The sequence below is a fragment of the Mustela lutreola genome, chromosome 3 (assembly GCF_030435805.1).
Source record: "Mustela lutreola isolate mMusLut2 chromosome 3, mMusLut2.pri, whole genome shotgun sequence".
Lineage (NCBI taxonomy): Eukaryota > Metazoa > Chordata > Mammalia > Carnivora > Mustelidae > Mustela > Mustela lutreola.
In genome coordinates this window covers 108,435,526-108,457,298 of record NC_081292.1, presented here as the reverse complement: position 1 = coordinate 108,457,298, position 21,773 = coordinate 108,435,526, and the positions used below count along the sequence as shown (strand labels likewise).

Sequence of the window (21,773 nt, the reverse complement as noted above, 5' to 3'; positions counted from 1 at the left end):
AAGGCAAAAGCTGTTGCCTTCATCTCCCTGCAAATCAGGAGGCTCATGGCATCTCTAGCAACCACAGGACCTCAGTGCCCTCAGCCCGCCAGGCGCCATCTTAACCACCACTGGATGTGATTTAATTCATTCGGCCCATGCAACAGATAATAACCCTGGTCTCCCTTATTTGACAAATGAGGAAATCGAGGCCCCCAGAGCTCACGTGATGTTTCTACGGTAGTACAGTGGCTGTGGGGAGCAGGTAGAATTTGAACCCAAGCCTCTGAGCTTGTAGGGTCTGTGCGTCCACTCCCACGCTATGTGTCCCTTCTGGCAGGGAATGCCTGACAAAAAGGAGCTAGGGTGGGGGTTTGTCCCCTCAAGGACCTCAGGTCTCACTGGGGCCAGAGAGAGCACACATGTGCCACCCCCAATAGATGTAACATGGGAAGATACACACGGAAGTGTAAGCAGATGTTACAATGTGTGGTCTAGAGCAGTGTTTCTCCATCCCCTACATTCATCACCTGGAAAGCTACTTCAGCTATAGATTTGGACTCACTGAGATGGGACCCGAGACTCTGCATTTCTAACAGGATCCCAGGTGATGCGAATGCTGCTGTCTAAGGTCCACCCTTTGAGGAGAAAAGATGAACTCTAAGGCCAAAGTAGGTCACAGGAGGGAGATTTCAGTGTGAACTGCAGAGGTCCTGGGATACTGCCCTGGGTCTAGCATGATGGAGGCCCTTGGATGGGCAGAGGGGAGGGAGAGAAACATATCCCCTGGGGTCACCCAACTCCCTCTTCTCAGGGGTCTGGGAGTGAGGGGTGTTTCCAAGGAGTATTGACTTATGCCCCAAAGCATAAGTCACTGCCCTTAACAAGCAGCTGCAACGCACAAGAGTTCCACATGCAAATAGCCCATTTTTGCAACATGCCCAATTCTGATTGTGTCAGGAAACATTTTGCAAAATCAGAAGTCCGAGCCAAAGGGAAGTGCTGTGTGGTCTCCAGTGAGCTGCAGTAGTTAAATGAGAACAATCTTTTCCCAAGTGGTTCCTCTTGTGGACAGCATTTCTGTTGGCTCCAGAACTTTGGGCCATCTATAAAGCTTCACGATGGAAAAGAAGGAAATTCTCAAGGAGGAAGAGTTCCTGGCGAGCACTAGAGAAAGAACAGCCATCAACCAAACCATGATCCCTGCAATGGAGGCCTTTGAAATCAATGGTAAAGTACTGCTTCCCAGTAATGACATTGCCTGGTGATGTACTTTTTTTATTGGCAACATAAGAATAGACAAGGTGATAGGAAGCCTTGGTTTGTATCATAGACTCTCACTAATACATTTCTGGAATGCTTCAATATGGAGCTCATGTAATGTTAGGAAGAGACACTATATCTTTAGCGTATAGTTGGGGTTTTTTAGCTTCACAATAAATTGTATTACATTATGTGCCCTTTGGGCCACCTGGGTGGCTCACTGGCTTAAGCCTCTGCCTTCGGCTCTGCTCATGATCTCAGGGTCCTGGAATCGAGCCCTGCATCGGGCTCTTGGCTCAGCAGGGAGCCTGCTCCCCAGCCTTTGCCTGCCTCTCTGTCTACTTGTGATCTCTGTCTGTCAAATAAATAAATAAATCTTTTTAAAAAATATGTGCCCTTTGATTAATGCTAATACTTATCACACGCCCTTCCCTTCTATTAGTGTCTTTTTTTTTTTTAAGATTTTATTTATTTATTTGACAGAGATCACAAGTAGGCAGAGAGGCAGGCAGGAAGAGAGAGGAGGAAGCAGGCTCCCCGCAGAGCAGAGAGCCCGATGTGGGCCTCGATCCCAGGACCCTGGGATCATGACCTGAGCTGAAGGCAGCGGCTTTAACCCACTGAGCCACCCAGGTGCCCCCTTCTATTAGTGTCTTATTTTGACAGACAGGTTGTACGACAAAATGGCAAAGCAGGCCAAGAGGGATGAAAAAGTTCCACAAAATGAAAGCCAAGTGCTACATACTTATTTAATATAATTCCTTTAAAATTCTTTAAGGTGACTTCCATTGTATCTGCTGTGTTGATCAGGGAGTGCTTTCTTCATTTTGTGCTAGCTAGGATATGTTCAAAGCTTCATAATCAGTTTGTCTTAGATTCAATTCAGGTTTTAAAAATTCAGGCAACTCTGTCATCTTTATTTTTCTCCCTCATCCTTCTTCAGGTGATGCATTTTTTAAATCTTCTAGAACTTAAAGTCACCGAGGAGTATTTTCCACGGGGGATCTCTGATTTCCCATGCCAGAATATCCTCTAGGAATTGCCTTCCAAGTTGACGAGTCATTCCCACTTCCAGTCTTTTCTGGAAATCATATGTTCAGATCAATTGCAGTTCTGTCCATCAGCCTGAACAGTCCCTCTCACCCAGTATTTGAGTGGGTCACTGGCTGGAATTTAAGGCAGTACAAAGATACAAGGTTGAGTATTCTGCCCTTAGGGATTTACGGTGTAGTAACAGAGAATGTGTGACTTAAAATAATTGTTGGCTATTTAGGGGCACCAGGGTGGCTCAGTTAGTTGAGTGTCTGTCTTCAGCTGGGGTCTGATACCAGGGTCTTGGGATTGAGTCATATGTTGGGTTTCCTGCTCAAAGGAGCCTGCTTCTCCCTCTGCCTGCCGCTCCCCCTGCTTGTACTCTCTCTCTCTCTGATAAATAAATAAACAAAATCTTTAAAAAATATATAATAATTGTTAGCTTTTGAGAACTTTGGGGAATGCAGCCTTCTGGATAGGTGACTTTTTAAGTTACTGAAAATGTGCAAGCAAAGTCAGTTGATCAAACATATTCAGCTCCTGCTGGGTATTGCTCTTGGCACCGAGGAAACACAAGAATACACGGGGAGTCCTCAGTCATGCTAGCGGTGGCAGGAGATTGGCAGGTACCCTGGAACCTGTAAACTACCTCTATGTAAGCACAGGACAGATAGATCTATGGGCAGATGCAACCTGGTCTGACCTGGAGGTCAGAAGTGAGACCTCTTCTAAAGTTTAAAGGATAAAGAGAATTAGTGAAATAAGATGCTGGCTGCGGCAGGAATAGAAGACCACCGGTTTATTATATATTCCTAGGGAATCTTTAGAGAAGTACAAATAGTTCCATGCAGTGGGGTTAACCAGCATTGAGTAGAGGAAGTTCAGTGGGGACTGTCACTAGGACCAATTAATTTAGACTTTGTCCTGAAGACAATGGGGAGCTTTGGAAGTTGGATGTTGGGCTAAGAGGCATTGCTTTGCATTTGAGATTACTCACTGTCGTAGATGTGGAATGAGCTAGACAGAGAGATATGTGGCAGCAAGAGGCAGTGGTTATAAGGATGGAAAAGAAAGAATGTTCTGGAAAGATATTAGAAGTCAAGCCAATAGGACTATAATGGTGGAATAAGGCAAGTGAGGGGGAGGCCAGGCTTAAGGGGGAATTCCAGATTTCTGACTTGGATTATGGATATCATTAACTAAAACACTAACCAAAAAACAAAACAGCTTGGTTAGGAAGAATATTCTTTCTTTCTTTCTTTTTTTAAAGATTTCATTTATTTATTTGAGAGAGAGAAAGAGAGGAACCAGCTGGGGGGGGGGGGGAAGGGCAAAGGGAGAGGGAGAAGCAGACTCCAGGCTGAGCAGGGAGCCTGACATGGGGATTAATCCCAGGACCCTGAGATCATGACATGAGCCAAAGGCAGACACTTAACTGACTGAACCACCCAGGTACCCTGGAAGGAACATTTTGCTAAATACATTCTAGCCTTTCTAGCCACACATGTCCCCTCACTCCCCCACCAGCAATCACTGTCCCCTGACAATCGCCAACCAATTCCCCATTTCTATAATTTTCTTGTGTAAAGACTGTTATCTAAATGGAGAAAGTATGTAACTTTGTAAAGCTTGGCTTGTTTTCACATAACATGATTCCCTTGAAATCCTCCCAAGTTGTTGTATGTATCACAACAACTTCCAGTCTTCTTACACAAAGATCTTGGAACATATGGAACTTTCTAGATGAATTCCATTATGGACAGTACTCACTGTGAGGCTCTGTAACATAGTACCCCCTCAGGGCTTAACTGAAATAAGTAAAACTACTTGCTTCAGCACTAAATGGCTTCAAGCATCTTCCTTTCTTTCTACCACCCTCCCTCCTTTCTCTTATTTCTGCTAAAGATTGCTTTCATTTTCTGAAGAGGTTCGACATACTGCTCCTTTCACTGCCCTGAAGGTCCATCTAAACTCTAACTCTTTCCTCATGGACCAGTATCTGCAACACCTTACCCCTCCAGTGGGGCATTTGGGCTTGAGTGAGAGGATCTCCATTTGTCCCCAATGGCAATACCCTTCATCTGTCTGGACCCCTCCCCCTGAGCCCTCAACTATTTCAGGCTTCACATCTCACTTCTGGATATGTCTTCCCACCAATTTTGATCTGAAGAACCTGCCTCTTGACAGGGAGAACTCCCCAAAAGACAGATAGAGAAGTTGTTGCTTGTTTGAAGTTAACATTAAGCCCTGGTTCCCAGCTCTGGGTCTAACTGTCTCTCCTTCCTGCTCAAAAGATAATTTTAAACATTCTCCCAATAGACCTTGACCCTGGAATCAATTCACAGTCACCCTTGTTGACGTGCTCAGTGTCACTTCAGGTCCTTGTTCTGACTTTGTTTTTTGTCATGTCACTATTTCTCAGCACCTTTTAGATGTCCTGCTTTACCCTAGTATTATTTTTTCCCCTATCCTTTTGTTACGAAATAATTATAGATTTCCAGAAACTTGCAAAAAAAAAAAAAGAAGTAGGGACGTCTCTGTGACCCCCACCCAGTTTCTCCCAGTGAGAACATCTTACGTAGCTACAGTTCGCTATCACAGCCAGGAAATGGATATTGCTACACTTTATGGAGCTTATTTCCATTTCATTCGTTTTATAGGCACTCGTTTGTGTGTGGGAATACAGTTGTCTACAATTTTACCATATGCATATATCTGTGTCATCCCCCCAATATCAGAATACCAAACTGTTCCTTCACCGCGCCAATCCCTCAGACTGCCTTTCTAGCCACACATGTTCCCTCACTCCCCCACCAGCAATCACTGTCCCTTGACAATCGCCAACCAGTTCCCCATTTCTATAATTTTGTTGTGTAAAGACTGTTATCTAAATGGAGAAAGTATGTAACTTTGTAAAGCTTGGCTTGTTTTCACATAGCATGATTCCCTTGAAATCCTCCCAAGTTGTTGTATCACTACTGATTTTTATTAATGAGTATTTTTCGTGAGTATTATCCCACGATATGAATGTTTCACAGTTTGTTTAACCAGGCACCCTCAGAAAGACATTTGGGTTGTTGCCTGTTTGGGGCCATTACAAATAAAGCCACTGTGATTGTTGATGTAGAAGTTTTTTTTGTATGAGCCTAAGTTTTCATTTCTCTAGGATAATTGCCCCCAAAATGGCAATTGCTGGATTCTAAGTATATGTTTGGTTTTAGAAGAAGCCCCGATCTATTTTTTCCAGTATGGCTGTGTCAGTTACGTTCCTACCAGCGATATACCATATATTCAGTTTCTCTGACTTCCTGGGAGCAGTTGGTATCATTACTATTTTTATTTTAGCCATTCTGATATGTGTACGATTGTGAGATCTTATTGTAATTTTGATTTGCATTTTCCTAAGGGCTAACAATGTTGGCTATCTTCTCACATGTTGGTTTTTTTTTTCCCCATTTGTATATGAAATGCCTCTTTGTGTCTTTTGTCAATGTTTAATGGGATCGTTTGTTTTCCTATTTTGTTTTGAGAGCACTTTATTCCAAATACAAGTCCTCTGCTGGATGGGTGGCTTGCAAATATTCTCTCCCAGTCTGTAATGGGTCTTTTCATCCTCTTAGCAGAGTCTTTTTCAAAGCAAAAGCATTTAACCCTGTGGAGGCTCTACCTAGCAATTTTCCCTTTTATGGATTGTGATTTTGGTGTCATATCTAAGAACTCTTCACCTGGCCCTAGGTCTCCCAATTTTTCTCTTATGTTTAATTCTAAAATTTTTAAATAATTTCTCACTTTATAATTAAGTCCATGGTTCCTATATGTATTATATACATATACTTGTATATATGTATAAAATATATGTAATGTATATATGTAATATACATATGTAATACATAGGTAATATATACATGTAATATATGTATATAATTGTATATACAATGTATTATATATGTTTGTAGCATGTATTATATGAATGTAATACATGTAATGTATATATTTGTATTGTATATGTGTATATAATAGGTATATGATATGTATATGTATTTGTAATATATATATATTTATATCTACATATATAAATAAACAAACAAATCTTGACCTGAATTTCACTCATGTCAAGATTTGTTTGTTTATTTATTTATTATTTTGCTTATGGGTGTCCAGTTGCTCTAACACCATTTGCTGAAAACGCTATGTTTCCTCCATTAAATTACTTCTGTAACTGTCAAAAAAAAAAAAAAAAAACCCAGGTGGTTATAGCTGTGAAAGGACTATTTCTGTGTCCTTTATTCTGTTACATAACTCTGTATGTCTATCCCTCCTCCCATCCCACACTGTCTTGATCACTGTGGCTCTATTGTGAGCTTCAACAAGTCATTATTCGTCACATTCTATTCATCTTTTTCAGGATGACTTTAGCCATTCTGTGGCTTGTCCTTTTCCAGGTAAATTTTAGCATGAGCTTATCAATATCTACAGAAAACCTTGCTGGGATTTTGGCAGAGCTGTGTTATACCTCCAGACCAGTTTTGGAGAACTGACAGTTTTTAATCAGTATTTTATAACTTTCAGCATACAGATCCTATATACATTTTGTTACCTTTATCCTGAAATATTTCATTTCCTTTGGAGTGACTGTGAATGCCATTATGTGTTAATAGTGATTTCCACTTATTTGTCAGTAGTATATAACATGGGGCTGAATGAGAGAGTGAAAAGAGACATCCTTGCCTCGTTCCCAATCTTCAGACAAAATGATTCTGTGTCACCATTATGGATAATGTTAGCTTTAGATATTTCTTAGATGCTCCTTTTAAAAAAATTTTTTATTCATTTATTTATTCAAGAGTAAGAGAGTGAGCAAGTAGTAAGAGGAGTGAAGGAAGGAGGGACAAGAAGACTCCACACTGAGCATGGTGCCCAACACGGGGCTTGATCCCAGGACCCTAGTCAAAATTAAAAGAGTTGGGCACTCAACTGACTGACCACCCAGGCACCCCCAATGCTCCTTTTTTTCTAAGTTAAGGAAATTCTCTTTTATTTCTAGTGTGCTGAGAGTTTTTATTATGAATTTATTATTTTTTATGAGAGTTAGAATTATGAATTTTAATTATGAGAGCTTTATTGTGAATTCGATTTTGTCAAGTGTTTTTTCTGCATCAGTTATATGGTTATGTGATTTTTTTCTTCCTTAGCTCATTGATATGGTTGATCATATTGATCAATTTCTGGGTATTGAACCAGCTTGTATACCTAGAAATTCCACTTAGTAATGGTATATAGATTCTTTTTATACATTGCTTGATAAGGTTTACCAATATTTTGTTAAGGATTTTTGTGTCAAATTCCATGAAAGACACTGGTCTTCAGTTTTTTTCTTTTGCACTGTCTTTGGTTTTCATTTCAAGGTAATCCTGACCTCCTAAAATGAGTTAGAAAGTGTTCTCTACTCTTCTATAATCCATAAGAAAGTGGATAAAACAGCGTTACTTCTCCTAAAGGCTTGATAAAAGACTCCATTAAAATTATCTGGGCCTGGATATTTCTTTTATAGGAGGTTTTAAGTATACATTCAGTTTATTTAATAGATGTAGGTATTCATATTGTTTAATATTGGTTGAGTCTTGGTAGTTTGTAATTTTGGAGAAGTCGCTTCATTTCATCTAAGTTGTGAGCATGAAGTCAGTGATAAAATCTTATTTTCTTGGAAGGGTTGCAGGATCTGTGGAAATAGCACCCGTTTCGTTCCCGATATTGGTGATTTGTGTCTTTTTTTCTTTTTCTCTTCATCAGTTTTGCCAGAACTTTATCAATTTTATTCAAAGAATCAGCATTTTCCTCTACTGAGCTTCTCTTTTGTTTTCCTATTTTAAATCTCATTGATTTCTGCTTTGACCTCTATTTTTTTTTAATTTTTATTTATTTTTTCTTGTTACTAAGGGTTTATTTTGCTCTTCTCTTCCAGTTCCTTGAGCTAGGAACCTAGTTTATCGGCTTGAGATCATTTCTGATTTGTAATGTGAGCCTCTAGGGCTGTTATAAATTTTCCTCCCAATACTACTTTAGCTGAATCCAATAATTGGTATGTTCTATTCTCACTTACAATCAGTCCTATTTTTAAAAAATTTTCTTTGAGACTTTATAGCCCATGTATTATTTAATTTTTGAGAAAAAATTCCAAGTGTTTAGAGGTTTTCCTGCTGTCTGTCTGTTATTATTTTCTATTTTGATCCCATTGTCCGGAAACATACTCTATGCAACTTCAATTCATTTCCATTTTGTTGGGGTTTGTTTCATGACCCATGATATGGTCTGTCTTGGTGACTATCCTAAGTGCATGGAAAGAATGTTTATTCCACTGTTGTTGCATAGAGTTGTCTATAATTATTCATTAGATCCTTTTGGTTTATGGTGTTGTTCATTTATTCTATAGCTTTGCTGATTTCTGAGAGTAGGGTGTTAAAGGTCCCAATACAATTGTGGATATATTGATTTCTCCTTTCAGTTACATCAGTGTTTGCTGCATATAAATAGAAACTCTGTTGTTGATTTCTTGGATACAGCGGAGAGTGGAGTCATGCTTTTTAATCTACTTTTGCCACACTCTCTGCCTTCTAATTGGTGTATTTAAACCATTTACATTAAAGTAATTATTGATGTGTTAGGGCTTAAATCTGCCACATTATTATGCATTTTCTCTTTGTCCCTCTGTTTCCCATTACCAGCTTTTCTGTTCTTACTTTCCTATGGTTTACTTGAGCTTGTTTTAAAATTCGATTTTGATTTATTTATAGATTTTTGTTTGTTTGTTTGTTTGTTTAGTTCTTCATTTGAAATAGTTTTCTTACTTTTTTCCTGGGCATTACAATACACATGTATAATTTATTACAGTCTATCAACATCAATATTCTACCACTTTGAGTCAAGTCTTGAAAACTAATTTCCACTTATGTCTTTTGAACCTTTCCATTTTTGAAATGTAATTGTCTTAAACATTTCTTCTACATGCACTAGGCATCACTTAATTATTTTTGTTTCAACCATCAAATGTGATTTTAGGGTCACCAGGGTGGCTCAGTCAGTTAAACGTGTCTGCCTTTGGCTCAGGTCATGATGTCAGCATCCTGGGATGGAGCTCCCTGTAGAGCTCCCTGTTTGTGGGGAGTCTGCTTCTCCTTCTGCCCCCCCCCCACTGCTGTTTCTCTCTCTGTCTCTCTCTCCCTCTCTCACACACACACACACTCAAATAAATAAATAAAATATTTTTTAAAATCTGATTTTAAAAAAAATATGAGAGGGATGGTCTAAACATATCTCCATATTTATCCATTTTTCATTCTTGTTCTTCTTTCCCTTTGGAAGTGTCATGCCTTCTGCTATTATCTTTTCCCTTCTGTTTGAATAACTTCCTTTAGCTATCCTTTTTTTTTTTTGATATTTTATTTTTTTAAAGGTTTTATTTATTTATTTGATGGTGGAGGGGGGGAGAGCACAAACAAGAGGAGCTGCAGGCAGAGGGAGAGGGAGAAGCAGGGAGCCTGATGCAGCACTCAATCCCAGGACCCTGGGAACAAGACCTGAGCTGAAAGCAGATGCTTAACTGACTGAGCTTTGAACTCATGACCCTGAGATCAAGAGTTTCATATCTTTGCCTGAGCCAGCCGGGTGCCCCTCTTCAGCCATTCTTCCAAGGTAGACCTACTAGCAAAAACTTTCGCTTAGTTTTCCTTCATCTGAGAATCTCTTTACTTCCCATTCATTCTTAAGGGGTATTTTCACTAGATACAGTTGATAATTCATTTCCTTGAGCACATGAAAAATGTCATGTCAATTCCAGTTTCAGATGAGAAATCTGCTGCAATTCAAAGTAGTATCTCTATAGGTAATGGGTTATTTTTCTCTTGGCTGCTTTCAAGATTTTTTCTTTTTCTTTTGATTTTTAATTTTCTTGGTATGTAGGGTTTTTTCCTTCAGATTTTTAACTCATATGTGTCTTGTTATTGATTGCTTGAATTTATCATGTTTGAGGTTTGCTCAAGTTCTTAAATTTGCAGGTTGGTGACTTTCACCAAATTTGAGAAGTTTTCAGCCACCATTCTTTCTTTAAATTTTTTTTTCAGCTTCACATCTTTCTGGGACTTTAAGGATATGAATATTATGTGGTTTGTTATTGATACATAGATCTCTGAGTCTCTGTTCTTTTTTTTTTTTTTTTTTTTGTTAGTTGATTTTCTCTGTTTTTCAGACAGGGTCATTTCTATTGTTCTATCCTTTATTTCATTGATTCTCTCCCTCTTTTATTCCATTACTGAGCCCATTTAGTGAGTTTTTTTTTTTTTTTAAATGGAACTTTTAAGTCCTATGATTTCCCTTTGGGTCTTCTTTATATTCTCTATTTCTTGGTAGATTAAAAAAATTTTTTTGTTTCAAGAGTATTTGTAATTGTTCACTCAAGCATTTTTGTTATGCCTGCTTTAAAATCCTTATTGAATAATTCTGATACATGTGCCATCTCCATACTGACACTTGTTGATTTTCTTTTTGCTTTCTCTCTCTCTCTTTTTTTTTTTAAGGTTTATGTATTTATTTGAGAGAGACAGGGAATGCAGGGAACGGCAGAGGGAGAGGGAGAGAGAATCCTTAAGCAGACTCCCTGCTGAGCACAGAGCCTGATGCAGGGTTGAATCCAAGGACACTGATATCATGACCTGAACCAAAATTAAGAGCCAGCCTCTTAATTGACTGAGCCACCCAGGTGCCCTGTTCATTGTATTTCATCACTCAAGTTGTAATTTTCTCTGTCCTTGGTAGGATGAGTACTTTTCCATTGTATTGTGGACATTGTGTATGGTCTGTTAGGACACTCTAGATCCTGTTCAGATTTTCTATTTTAAATCATACTGTTTAAGTTTATCACATAAATTCTGGCCCACTTTTGTGGGCTGTGGTTCCAATAACAACTTAGTTTTCAGAGGGCTGACTATTCTATCCTGGTCTGCTTTGTTAACCGATACTACTGGTGTTCTTCCTTGCTCCCTGCTGGTGCTGCCTGCCAGGACAGAAGGTAGTTTTCCAGACTGCCCAGTGATCCTGGGTCAGGGGTGGGAGACATCGAGCCAACAGGGCAGCAACCACTTTGCCCAGTGGCAGGGGCAAGGAGAGGGGACTTCTGCCTGCACAAAACCACCTTCTGCCAGTGGGCAAGGGGTTGGGAGATGGCAGGCCTGGAGACCCTAGAGTTTGTATATAGACTGTTTTCTTCATTGAGATCATTTACGGAATCGAAATTGTATTTCCCTCTGGAGCCACATTTTCACTGTGTCTCAGACAATAGAGCTGTCATATTTTTGAAAACTGCTTTCCTAAAATCATCACCTGGACAAACCCTAGTTTACTCCAGGGATGCTCATTCTTGTTTACTGGAAGCTTTATTCATTCTCTCATCTTGGATGACCCTTCCTCGTTGGTGAAATCCACTTTGGAGAGTAGACATTCCTTTGCAGTTTTTCTACACTTTTAGAAATCATTGTAGATGACAAAAGCATTTGTCATTTGCCCACAGATCCAAAAGTCCCAGTTTCTAAGATACCTTGCCTCTACGTTATATGAGAGCTCTGACTTAATAAAGTATTCTGGGCTTTAGTGCACACCTCTGAACGATTCCCATCTGTACTACCATGTTTGTTTGTCCTCTCACTGTCTTCACTCAGATGCCTTCCATTTTTGTTACCATCTGGTTTGAAAATATCTATATTTTCCATGCTGGCCCTCACTGCCACCTCCAACTGCTGTAACACTTGTGCCTCTGGAAAGATAACATTATCTATCTATTCCCATCACTTCATGTTTAGTGCTGCCTATGAGATCGTATTCCTCTTCCTCTGTCCATCTTCTGTGAAATACAAGCTTCCCTTGTTCATTACCCATCCTCGCCACAATTGTATGCTTGCCTAAGATCTGACATCACCTTCCCGATGCTTTTCCAACCCTTCCAAGCTGGCACTGTTGCCCTCTGCATGTGTTCAGGACCCAAACCCCTGCAGCCACTCATTCATCCTTTCATTTGTCATCTTCCCAGCCCACGTTGTGTGGTAGATACCGTGTTGGCGCTGGAAGTCCACTCTAGAAGCCTCTGGAATACTGGGGGTGGAGGAGGGAAACTGAGATGCAAAGAGACACAGGGCAGGATGATTGACGCCGTATCAAGTGGAAACACAGAGTGATGGGGGGCAGCAGAGCAGCATCCCACCTGACCCAGCGGAGTCAGAGACTGTATCCTGGAGAAGCTCAGCACTGCTCAGTCATGCAGTGGGGAGGCAGGAGGGTTATGTAGTCAGAGAAGATACACGGCCTCGAGTGAGATGGGTGTAACGATGAGTGGTCTGGCCTGCCTGAGGGTCAGGGTCCACGTGAGGTGTGGTGTGGAAGTCCACACCACAAATTGGCAGGCAGCAAGTCTTCCTGTCTGTCCCAAGGACAGCTAACAGCCACGGGAACCACTGAAGGCAAGGAAGTGACTTGGCCAGGTTGTGTATTAGAGAGTTTACTTGGGTTGCTGTGTGGGCTCCAAATTGGGAGGCATGGTGTGACACTGAGCATACCCAAGTGCCACTAACTAAAAAACCACCCAACCAAGAAGTCATTCCCCTCGCTGCTGCCAAAGCCATCTCGAGACCACCATGCATCGGGCGATGCTAAAGCAGGGGTTTCTGTTCTGCACGTGGCTGGAAGCAGTATCAGCAAAACGATGAAGGTTCCACAGACTGGAGGTTCATATGGATCTATGATAAGAGTCAACTGAAAACCCAACATCACCTACCACAAAGCAAAAAATGTGTTCATGAGCCCCGACTCCCTCCCCTGGGATGTCCACAGATGACCTCTTTGACCTTCACACTTGCCCTTGGATCTCATTTCAACTGCATTTTTCCGAGGGCAATGGTTCGTATAGCCGAGTAAGGCGAACTCAGTCTTTGGGGTTAGATGGGCCCAGGGGCACATGCCTGTTGTGTTGCCCTAACTTTTCTGGACCCCAAGTCTGTAGAAGAGTATGTTCACACCTACCTGCCAGGATTGTCAGAAGCGTTATAGACAGTATCAGACAACACCCGACACAGAGGAGGTGCTCTGTCAGTAAGAGTGCTGGGAAACACAGGACCTTCTACTGTCTGGCTCCCTGCCTTTGGATGCCCTGAAATGGGAAGACAGCTGGTGTTGGAGAGGATTGGTGTTGGAAACATGGTGGCCTCTTTTTAATTATTTTTTAAGATTTTATTTATTTATTTGACACAGAGAGAGAGAGATCACAAGTAGGCAGAGAGGCAGGCAAAGAGAGAGGGGGACGCAGGCTCCCTGCTGAGCAGAGAGCCCAATGCGGGATTCGACCCTGAGATCATGACCTGAGCCGAAGGCAGAGGCTTTAACCCACGGAGCCATCCAGGCGCCCCTATGTAGTGATCTCTTTTGCAATGCCCCACACCGGAAACAGCTTGCCCATGGGGAAATGCCTGCATGAATTGTGGCTCTTGTCTTGAAGGACTATTAGGCAGCTATTAAAAGAAGAGTTAAATCTTTCTCTACAAAACAAAACAAACAAACAAGAGGAATGTCCATGGGAAATCATGCATTGCAGAAAAAAATGCGCCGTATTATATGTCATATGATACCATTTGTGTAAAAGCAAAAGAAAAAAATAGTCTGTCCAGCAGTGTACGTATGGGTTTGTCAGTTTCCATGAGCAAGCAGGCTGAGAACAAGGCCACACCCCAGAAAGCCAGCAAAACTTGTGTCAGCAGGTTAGGATGCCAGGGAATTGAGGTCCTCCAAAGCCCCCGATTAAAAGATTATTAACCCTTGTAATGCTGTGTTGTCTGATAAATTACACTAAGTATGTTTCATTTGTATAATTAATGATATAAGGAAAAAAGGAAACAATTAATTAATTAGTATTATTAATGTATAATTAATGATCTAAGGAAAAAAGAAAACAAAAGCCCGAATCTGAGTTTTAGATCAGGGTCTCATCACCTAATAGGTATTTCAACTTCTCCAAACCTCGCTTGGAGTTGATAAACTGGAGACAATCGTTCTCCTCCCAAAGTCGTGAAACTTAAGTCCGTTCATTCATTCATTCACTTGATAAACATCTCTTGAGAGCCCTCTGTCGTCAGGCGCTGTGCTGGGGCACCGAGAGTGTACCTGGTTTCAGGACTGTACTTGCCACGTAATGGTAGGGGGTGCGGGTGTTTGCCCAGCCCCACTAGCGAGGGACCAACCGTGGCTCTTCTCAGTTTGTGGGAGGAAGAGAGGACCAGGGGGAAGATTTCAGGGTAGTGGGACTTTGTGTCTTTATCCTCGACCTCCCGGGGAGCCATCTGCTCACACAGAGAGGGGATTCCCACACACGTTGGGACCTCCCGGTCTCTGCCTCCTATAGCAGCCTCCTTCTGCCGGTGTTGTGTTTCAGATTCAAACCCCAGGAAGAGAAGGGGGGTGAACTACTTCATGGTCATGGTGGCCATCTACCTGATTCTGCTCACCGTGGGTACTGGGCTGTTGGTGGTGAAAGGTAAAGAGGTCTGGTCCTGTCTGGTGCCTCCTGGGGTGATACAGGTCTCAGGTTGAATGGAGAGCCCTGGAGTCACTGCTGCCCACCTGCTGAGAGGTGGTTCTTATTCCATGGGTAGCCAGGTAGTCACATGGTTGGGGGTTGGTGGGGGGAAGTGGACAGCAGAGTATGTGTATGATAGAGAGAGAGAGACATGGAGACAGATTGAAAGAGAGAGAGAGAGAGAGCCCATGCGAGCTTGTGCATGTCAGAGAAGTGAACAATACTTTAATTTCACATGGGTCCGCTGCATGTGTCTTTCATCAAGACTTCCCCGTGTCTAGCAGGAAGGGATGTTATTGATCAAAATGTTCATATTAACATGGTTTTACTTGCAAAATGCAGCCTGGTCCAAATGTTAAGGTCACGAAACATTCCCATCTGCAGACACTGAGGTCACCCAAGAACATTGTGTGCCCAGCTGCTGTAAACATCCGTCACACATATATTCAGGCCATGTGTGATCACATCAGACCAGCATGTTGGTTGTCATACATTCATGCCCAGAGCCTGCAGGAAGGCTGAAGATTGATCATGATGCTGTGGGTACATCCCTAGGCCATTCAAGAATATTCTATGAACAGGTAATGTCATGCCTCAGTGTGTAGTGCCCACATGCAGGATATAGAAAGACTCTGTGCTCACACTAGGTCCTTACAGAACATGAAATGCACATTCGGTATCCAGGACCCTCAGAAGTCATGCATATATAACACAAGAACGTCAGGGATGTGCTCAGATGCCTGGAGATTTAATGAGGTCTCCCTAAAAGAAGGCTCTGGGGTGGGGATGGGGTGTCCAGTTTTGAATCTGCAGGAGCGGCTCCGGGTGCTGGAGACTCACTTCAATGGGACACTGGCCGCCGAGGACCAGTCAATGTTCCAGTCAATGCCCCTCCCGTACCTCCCTGGGGGCACGCTGGGGTTGCAGGCCCTACAGACCCAGATCACCCAGGTCCGCACCAGGCAAGAACAACTGCTACGGAAGGTGGACAACTTCACTCGGAGCCCAGGTTCGGCCCCTTCCCCTCTGCAACAGGACTCCTCAGGGGATGGAAAGGAGGGGCTGCGGGTTCATGGCAAGTGGATCCTTGGGTCCAAATCCCCTTCCCTGGCAAGGAGAGCATTCCAGAATCCTGGGGCGCAAGGAAAGGAGTGAAAGCCATATAGAGTAGCCATGAGGTGGATCTAGAATGTTTGGGAGGATGGTAAAACACAGAGCCTGGGGCAAGTCCCAGGATCACTCTTATGCAATTGACTAATACTGGCCCCATGTCTAGAGAGAGATTAACAGCAGGCAACAAGAGGTCCGAGCCACATAGGGACCTCAGAAGGACAGGGTGGCGGGCTTGCTGGGGAAGTGTGGCAGCTTGGAAGATAGGGCCCTGGGCAGGAGAAAATGGAACCCAAGGTGGAGATTCTGGGGATCCCCCTCCCCTCAGTTTTCTCGGGACCCAAGACCGGCTGTGCCAGAACAGGGAGGACTGATTTGGGCCAAAGTAGCTCCTACGTGTGACCTCACTATTGCGAGGTGCTCCGGCCCCGATGTCTGGAGTGAGCTAGTGTTTAAAGGGTGATCCCATGACTGCTGTTCTGTGCCCATGGGAACATGTACTCAATGGGCACAGGGTCCCGGTGGGGGAATTCCCCAGAGGCTGTGGTTTTCCCAGTGAGCACAGATGAAGGCCAAGTCAGGATGCAGGGACAGGGGACAGCTGTGACCGATGGGCAGCGCCCTGGCTCAGACGTTCAGATACTCAGACGCAGGGACCTTCACCCCCTCCCTTGAGATATGGCGGAGCTGGTTGTGATCAGCCCGAGGGGCCCCACTTTTAACCTGAGGCTCTTCTTGAAGGGGTTGGGCTCCCAAGTCTTCTGACGATATAGGATAACTCTGGAAGTCTCAACCTTCTTTCCCCATTTCCGCAGCTCCCGGGGATCTCAGGCTCCCTGGAGCAGACCACTAGCTGCAATGAAACATCTGGCTTTTTCCAAAGCTCAGTTCTGGAAAATACCCAGGTGTTTGGCCCCTGTTGGCCAAATCCCCCAACCACTTGAAACCCTTGCTGCTCAGCTGGAGGGCAGAGTCCCCCAACTTAGAGCTGGGTGCCCTGGGTCTATGCTCTCCCAGCCCAGCCTACAGCCCTCTCTCCTCCCCTTGCAGAGCTGTTCCGGGTCAAAGGGGAACGAGGCGCTCCAGGTATGTTCATTTCCCCTCTGACTCCACCCGCTCACCAAGGCCTTCCCCCAGGGGCTCCTGGGCTTATGCCTTTCTGGACCCCTACCCCAGCTTACCTTCCACAGGCCCCCAAAGTTCCCCATAAACTCACTGGTCCTCCATTGGGTCGGCTCTCTGTTCTCTGACCATGCTGGGACTCCTGGCTTCTGGGCCTTTACCCTTTCCTCACCTGAAGTGGGAAATGGCTTCCCCATCCTCCTCACCCCACCAAATCTAAGCTGCCCTCCGAGGCCAGCCCAAGGGCATCCCCCTCAGGTGCCCTCTCCCCCAGCACTCCAGCTGCAGGCGCAGGGCTCCCCCTCGGTCTCCAGTAAGCACTGTTCCCAGATACCTCTTACCCAGCACCGAGCTTGTCCCCCCATCTGTCTGTGATCCTTTCCAGGGGTGCATGGCTCATGCCTCCTAGAGCACATAATGGGAGGGGCAGCCTCTGGGAACTGAGTTCTAATCCTAGCCCCACTGCTTCCTGGTTGTGTGACTTTGGACCAGTGATGTCACTTTTCTCGACCTCAGTGACTCAGCTGTGTAAAAACTAATGGAGATAATTTTGCTCACTTCCCAGGGTGGCTATAAGATGCACATGAAGAGATATGCAAAAAAATGTCTGATGACAACAGGTGTTCTCTGAGGAAAACACCTGTGCCTTCACTGCTTTTTCTTTCTACCTGAACACACACAGCTTTGGCTACGCGCATGCACATACATGTACACACACTCACCCCTACCACGTTCTATCAGCGGAGTGGTTGGAATGTCACCTTGAAAAGAACTCCGCATGGTGTTCTTGGGATAGAACTCTTTGGCTTCATAATTATTCATGGATGGCCCAGACATGCCACTGGCGAGGGAGAGTTTCGAGGCAGCCTTGCACGATGACATGAGGGTCCCTTGCATCACTGGCTCTCCTGGGAACAGACCTTGGCTCTCTCTGGAACCAGGTGCCTTGAGCAAGTCACTTAACACTTTTGAGCTCTGTGTCCCCCCGCTGTAAGATGGAGATAATGATAGGACCTCCTGCGATTGAAGTGAGGATAAAATGATGAATGTAAAAATGTGTAGTCCAGTGCCCAGCTCAGAGTGAGTATTCAATCATGTCCTTGTTGTTCTGTGTTGTTATTTGCTTTGTTATTTTGTGGGGAAGGTTAAAGGAGCTAATGCTTGGGGAGCTCCAGCCGGATGGATGTTGGCTTCTTCCCTCCAAGGAGAGGCTGACACCTCTTCTCAACCCAGTGTTTCGTCTGATGTTGTTTGTGCTTGCTAATTTCAGTTACCATACAGAGCAATATTGGTTTCAGGAGTGGAAGTCAGTGATTCATCACTTACCTACAACACCCAGAGCTCATCACAGCAAGTGCCCTCCTTTAGTATCCATCACCCACCTAGCTGACGTTGAAAGTCTGCTCTAGCCCCTGCCCCAGGCCCAGTGTTCCAGGACCAGACACAGAGCTCAGCTCACCTCCAGGCAGGGAGCAGCCTCCCTTTGGTCCCTCTGTCTCTGTCTCTCTGGCTCTTTCTCTGTGTGAATGTACACATGGCCCCTGATGCAGAGCGGCTCCAGTTATGACTTTTTGACTTCACAATGGTGAGAAAGTGATCTCATTCAGCAGATACTGTACTTCAAATTTTGAATTTGTTTTTAGTTGTTTTTTTTTTAAAGGATTTTATTTATTTATTGGTCAGAGAGAGAGAGAGCACAAGCAGGGAGAGCAGCAGGGAGAGGGAGAGGGAGAAGCAGGCTCCACTGAGCGGGGAGGCCAGTGTGGAACTTGATCCCAGGACCCTGGGATCATGACCTGAGCCGAAGGCAGACGCTTAACCCACTGAGCCACCCAGGCGTCCTCAAATTTTGAATATCGATCTTCTCCCAGGCTAGGGACATGGTGGGGGGTGGGGCATGCTCTCTTATGATCCTGAGTGGGACAGCTCCCCTTCAGCCAGGCACTCCCAAGAGCAAACAACTGATCCGCTGACAACCGCTCTGTCCCCAGACAGCCACACTGCTCTCACTGTCAGTACAGGAGTCAATAAGTTACAGGACAGAGGCAACTCCATATTAAAAAACAGGCTTTGCATTAGATGATTTTGCATAGCTGTGGGCTGATGTCAGTGTTCTGAGCATCTTTAAGGGAGGCGAAGCTGAGCTGTGATGTGTGGTTGATTAGGTGTACAAAATGCATTTTTCACTTAAAATATTTTCAATTTCTCTTCTGTTTATTGAGATGTAGCCCCACTGTAAGTTGAAGAAGACCTGTATGTGTGCGTGTGTGTGTGTGTGTGTGTATTTGTAATCTCCAGCTTCGTCTCTCTGTCTCTCTCCAGTCACGGTAGTCTCTGACTACCTCTTTGTCTCTGTCTCTGTCTCTCTCTTCTGAAGCCCAGAAAACAGAGGCAGGGAACTGATTCCAGCAGCTGGGGTTCAGGCACAACCCTGACCCCTTCCCAGCTTCCCCCACCACCCTGGGCCACCCAGGGGAGGCCCACCATCTCTCTTCCTTCCCCCAAGGCCTGCCTTGCCTGGTCAGGCCCCCGGAAAGGCATGTTTTCCTGCACCAGCCTCTGGAGACCAATAGGTGGGTCCCAGAGGATGGCTGGGTGCAGGGCCCAGAGGTGATGGTTTTGGCCCCAAAGCAGCCTGCCTTGAAACTGCCCTCTGGCCCAGGCTTCCAAAACAGTGCTGGTAGGGGCAGGGGATCCTGCACCTAAGTCAAGTTTGGGAAACGGTGATGTGGAACCCACCCACACCTCTCTGCCCCTCCCCCGCTGTGTTCCAGACTTCTCAACAGACATTTACAAACAGCCTCTCAAGGCTGTCACCTCCCCAGGCACTGGGAATGCAGACAGAAAAAGACAGAATCCCTGCCCTCAGGGAAGCATTATTGGGTTCCAGCCCTGGCTTTTGCTCTGAGAGACTGGGGCAGCCCCCTAGGTAAGGAGCGTATGAGGGGACTTAACCCCCTCAGGGGCCACAGAAGGTTCCCAGAGAGAACTTTCAGCCTTGACTTGAGTGTAAGTGGAAGGTGCCGGGAAATACAGATGCTAGGCAGAGCCCCACACATGCAAAGGCCCTGGGGTATGAGGTAGAAAGGGGGATTTGGTGAGCAAAGAAAAGCAAAGAAATAAGAACTAGTGCTGGAGTGCAAGAATGAGAGGAGTGGAGGTGGGAGACAGGCTGGGAGCTGGGTCAGGAGGTGGGGTCAGGAGGTGGGGTGAAGGCAGTGGTCCTAGCTACATGCAAGGCACATTCACCTATGTTTTGTGGACCCCTCACACTAACCTCATGTGGCTGCTGCTATTACCCGCATTTCACAGATGAGGAAACAGGCCCCAGGGCCCCCGGGATGTTGACTTGCTCAAGCTAACTCAGGCGAGGCTGAGGAGCAGAATCAGACCCTGGAGGGAGTAGAAGTCTCCTCCCTGTCAGTGGGGCCTGCGTCAACCCCTGAACTGATTTTCAACTGCCCTTTCCTAGGGCTTGTCTGAGAGGAACTCTAGCCCCCCATGCTGCTTCCATCCCTCATGCACACAGGATGGATACAGCCTTATGGACTCCACAAATTGGACTGAGGTCCTACTCCGAAATAGAAAGCATGTCAAGGGCTTTGTCATCGTGGTGTCCTGACATGGGTAAAAGGCTTTGCCCCTGAGAGACCTGGAACCTGCCAGCCTCTCTCCAAATCTCTCTCTCTCTCTCAGGCAAAGCCATGCCTATCAGAAAATTGTTCTCCTCTGTGGGGATGTGGAGACCCACTATGGTCTGAGTGTATCTCCTCCAAATGCCTGTGTTGAAAACCTGACCCCTGAGCTGACTGTATTAGGAGGTGGGGCCTTTGGGAGGTGATTTGGTGCTAAGAGCAGGGCCCTCTTGAATAGGATTCGTACCCTTATAAAAGACACCCCAATGATCCCTCACCAACCCCCTCCACCAAGTGAGGACACAGCAAGAAGCAGAAGAAGCTGACCACACTAGCAACAGAATCTTGGACTTCCAGCCTCTAGAACTGTGAGCAATGCATTTTTGTTGTTTATAGGCCTCCTGCCCTGAGGCTCATAGCCCCCGGAACGGATTAAGACAGGACGAGGAACTCTGTCCCACCCTCCTGGGTTGTTGTGAGTCTCGAACCTGCAAAGCAGCCCTTGGAAAGGGAGAGAACCGTATGTGAGTGACAGTAAAAATAGGTGGCCTGAGTCCAGAGCCTGCCGCCAGGACCGCCCTGCAGAGCTAGTATATTAAGCCCATTTTACTGATGAGGGAACTGAGGCTCAAAAGGAAGAAGTAACTTGAACCACGTCACCCAGCTGAAGGGGCGGTGCTGTTCCTTGAACCCGCACCACTGCGGTTCACCTGTTAGGCCCTGAGCTTCTTGGAGGAAGGAGCTCTGCCTTCTCTTCCTTTCCTTCTTCCGCACAGTTTGGCTTGTTCTTGGAGCTCAGTGGCAGTGCATTGGATAAATAGTGGTGTGATGAGTGGCTTTGTCACCCCACCTTGTGAGCTGGCTCCTGGGTCTCTGCTCCTGTGCTTCAAGTCTCCCAGGTCAAAAGGGGCCCTGGGGAAGGCTTGGCATCACATCCCACTTCTGCCAAGACCACTGGCTGAGAAGGGGGCCAATGGGCCAAGGCAAGCCATGGATGCTGGCCTCTGGCTACTGGCCCTATAATC

The 21,773-nt window shown here is 44.9% G+C and overlaps 1 protein-coding gene across 1 annotated transcript in view; it reads left to right on the top strand.

Annotated features, from left to right (window-relative positions):
• Positions 1-978: 978 nt before the first annotated feature.
• MARCO (macrophage receptor with collagenous structure) overlaps positions 979-21,773 on the top strand; it is a 37,931-nt gene continuing 17,136 nt past the window's right edge. Inside the window, exons 1-4 of the mRNA XM_059166663.1 lie at positions 979-1,209; positions 14,738-14,839; positions 15,681-15,890; positions 17,042-17,077. Coding sequence (XP_059022646.1) covers positions 1,101-1,209; positions 14,738-14,839; positions 15,681-15,890; positions 17,042-17,077 — 457 coding nt within the window. The 5' untranslated portion in view covers positions 979-1,100. The remainder of the gene's footprint in view (positions 1,210-14,737; positions 14,840-15,680; positions 15,891-17,041; positions 17,078-21,773) is intronic.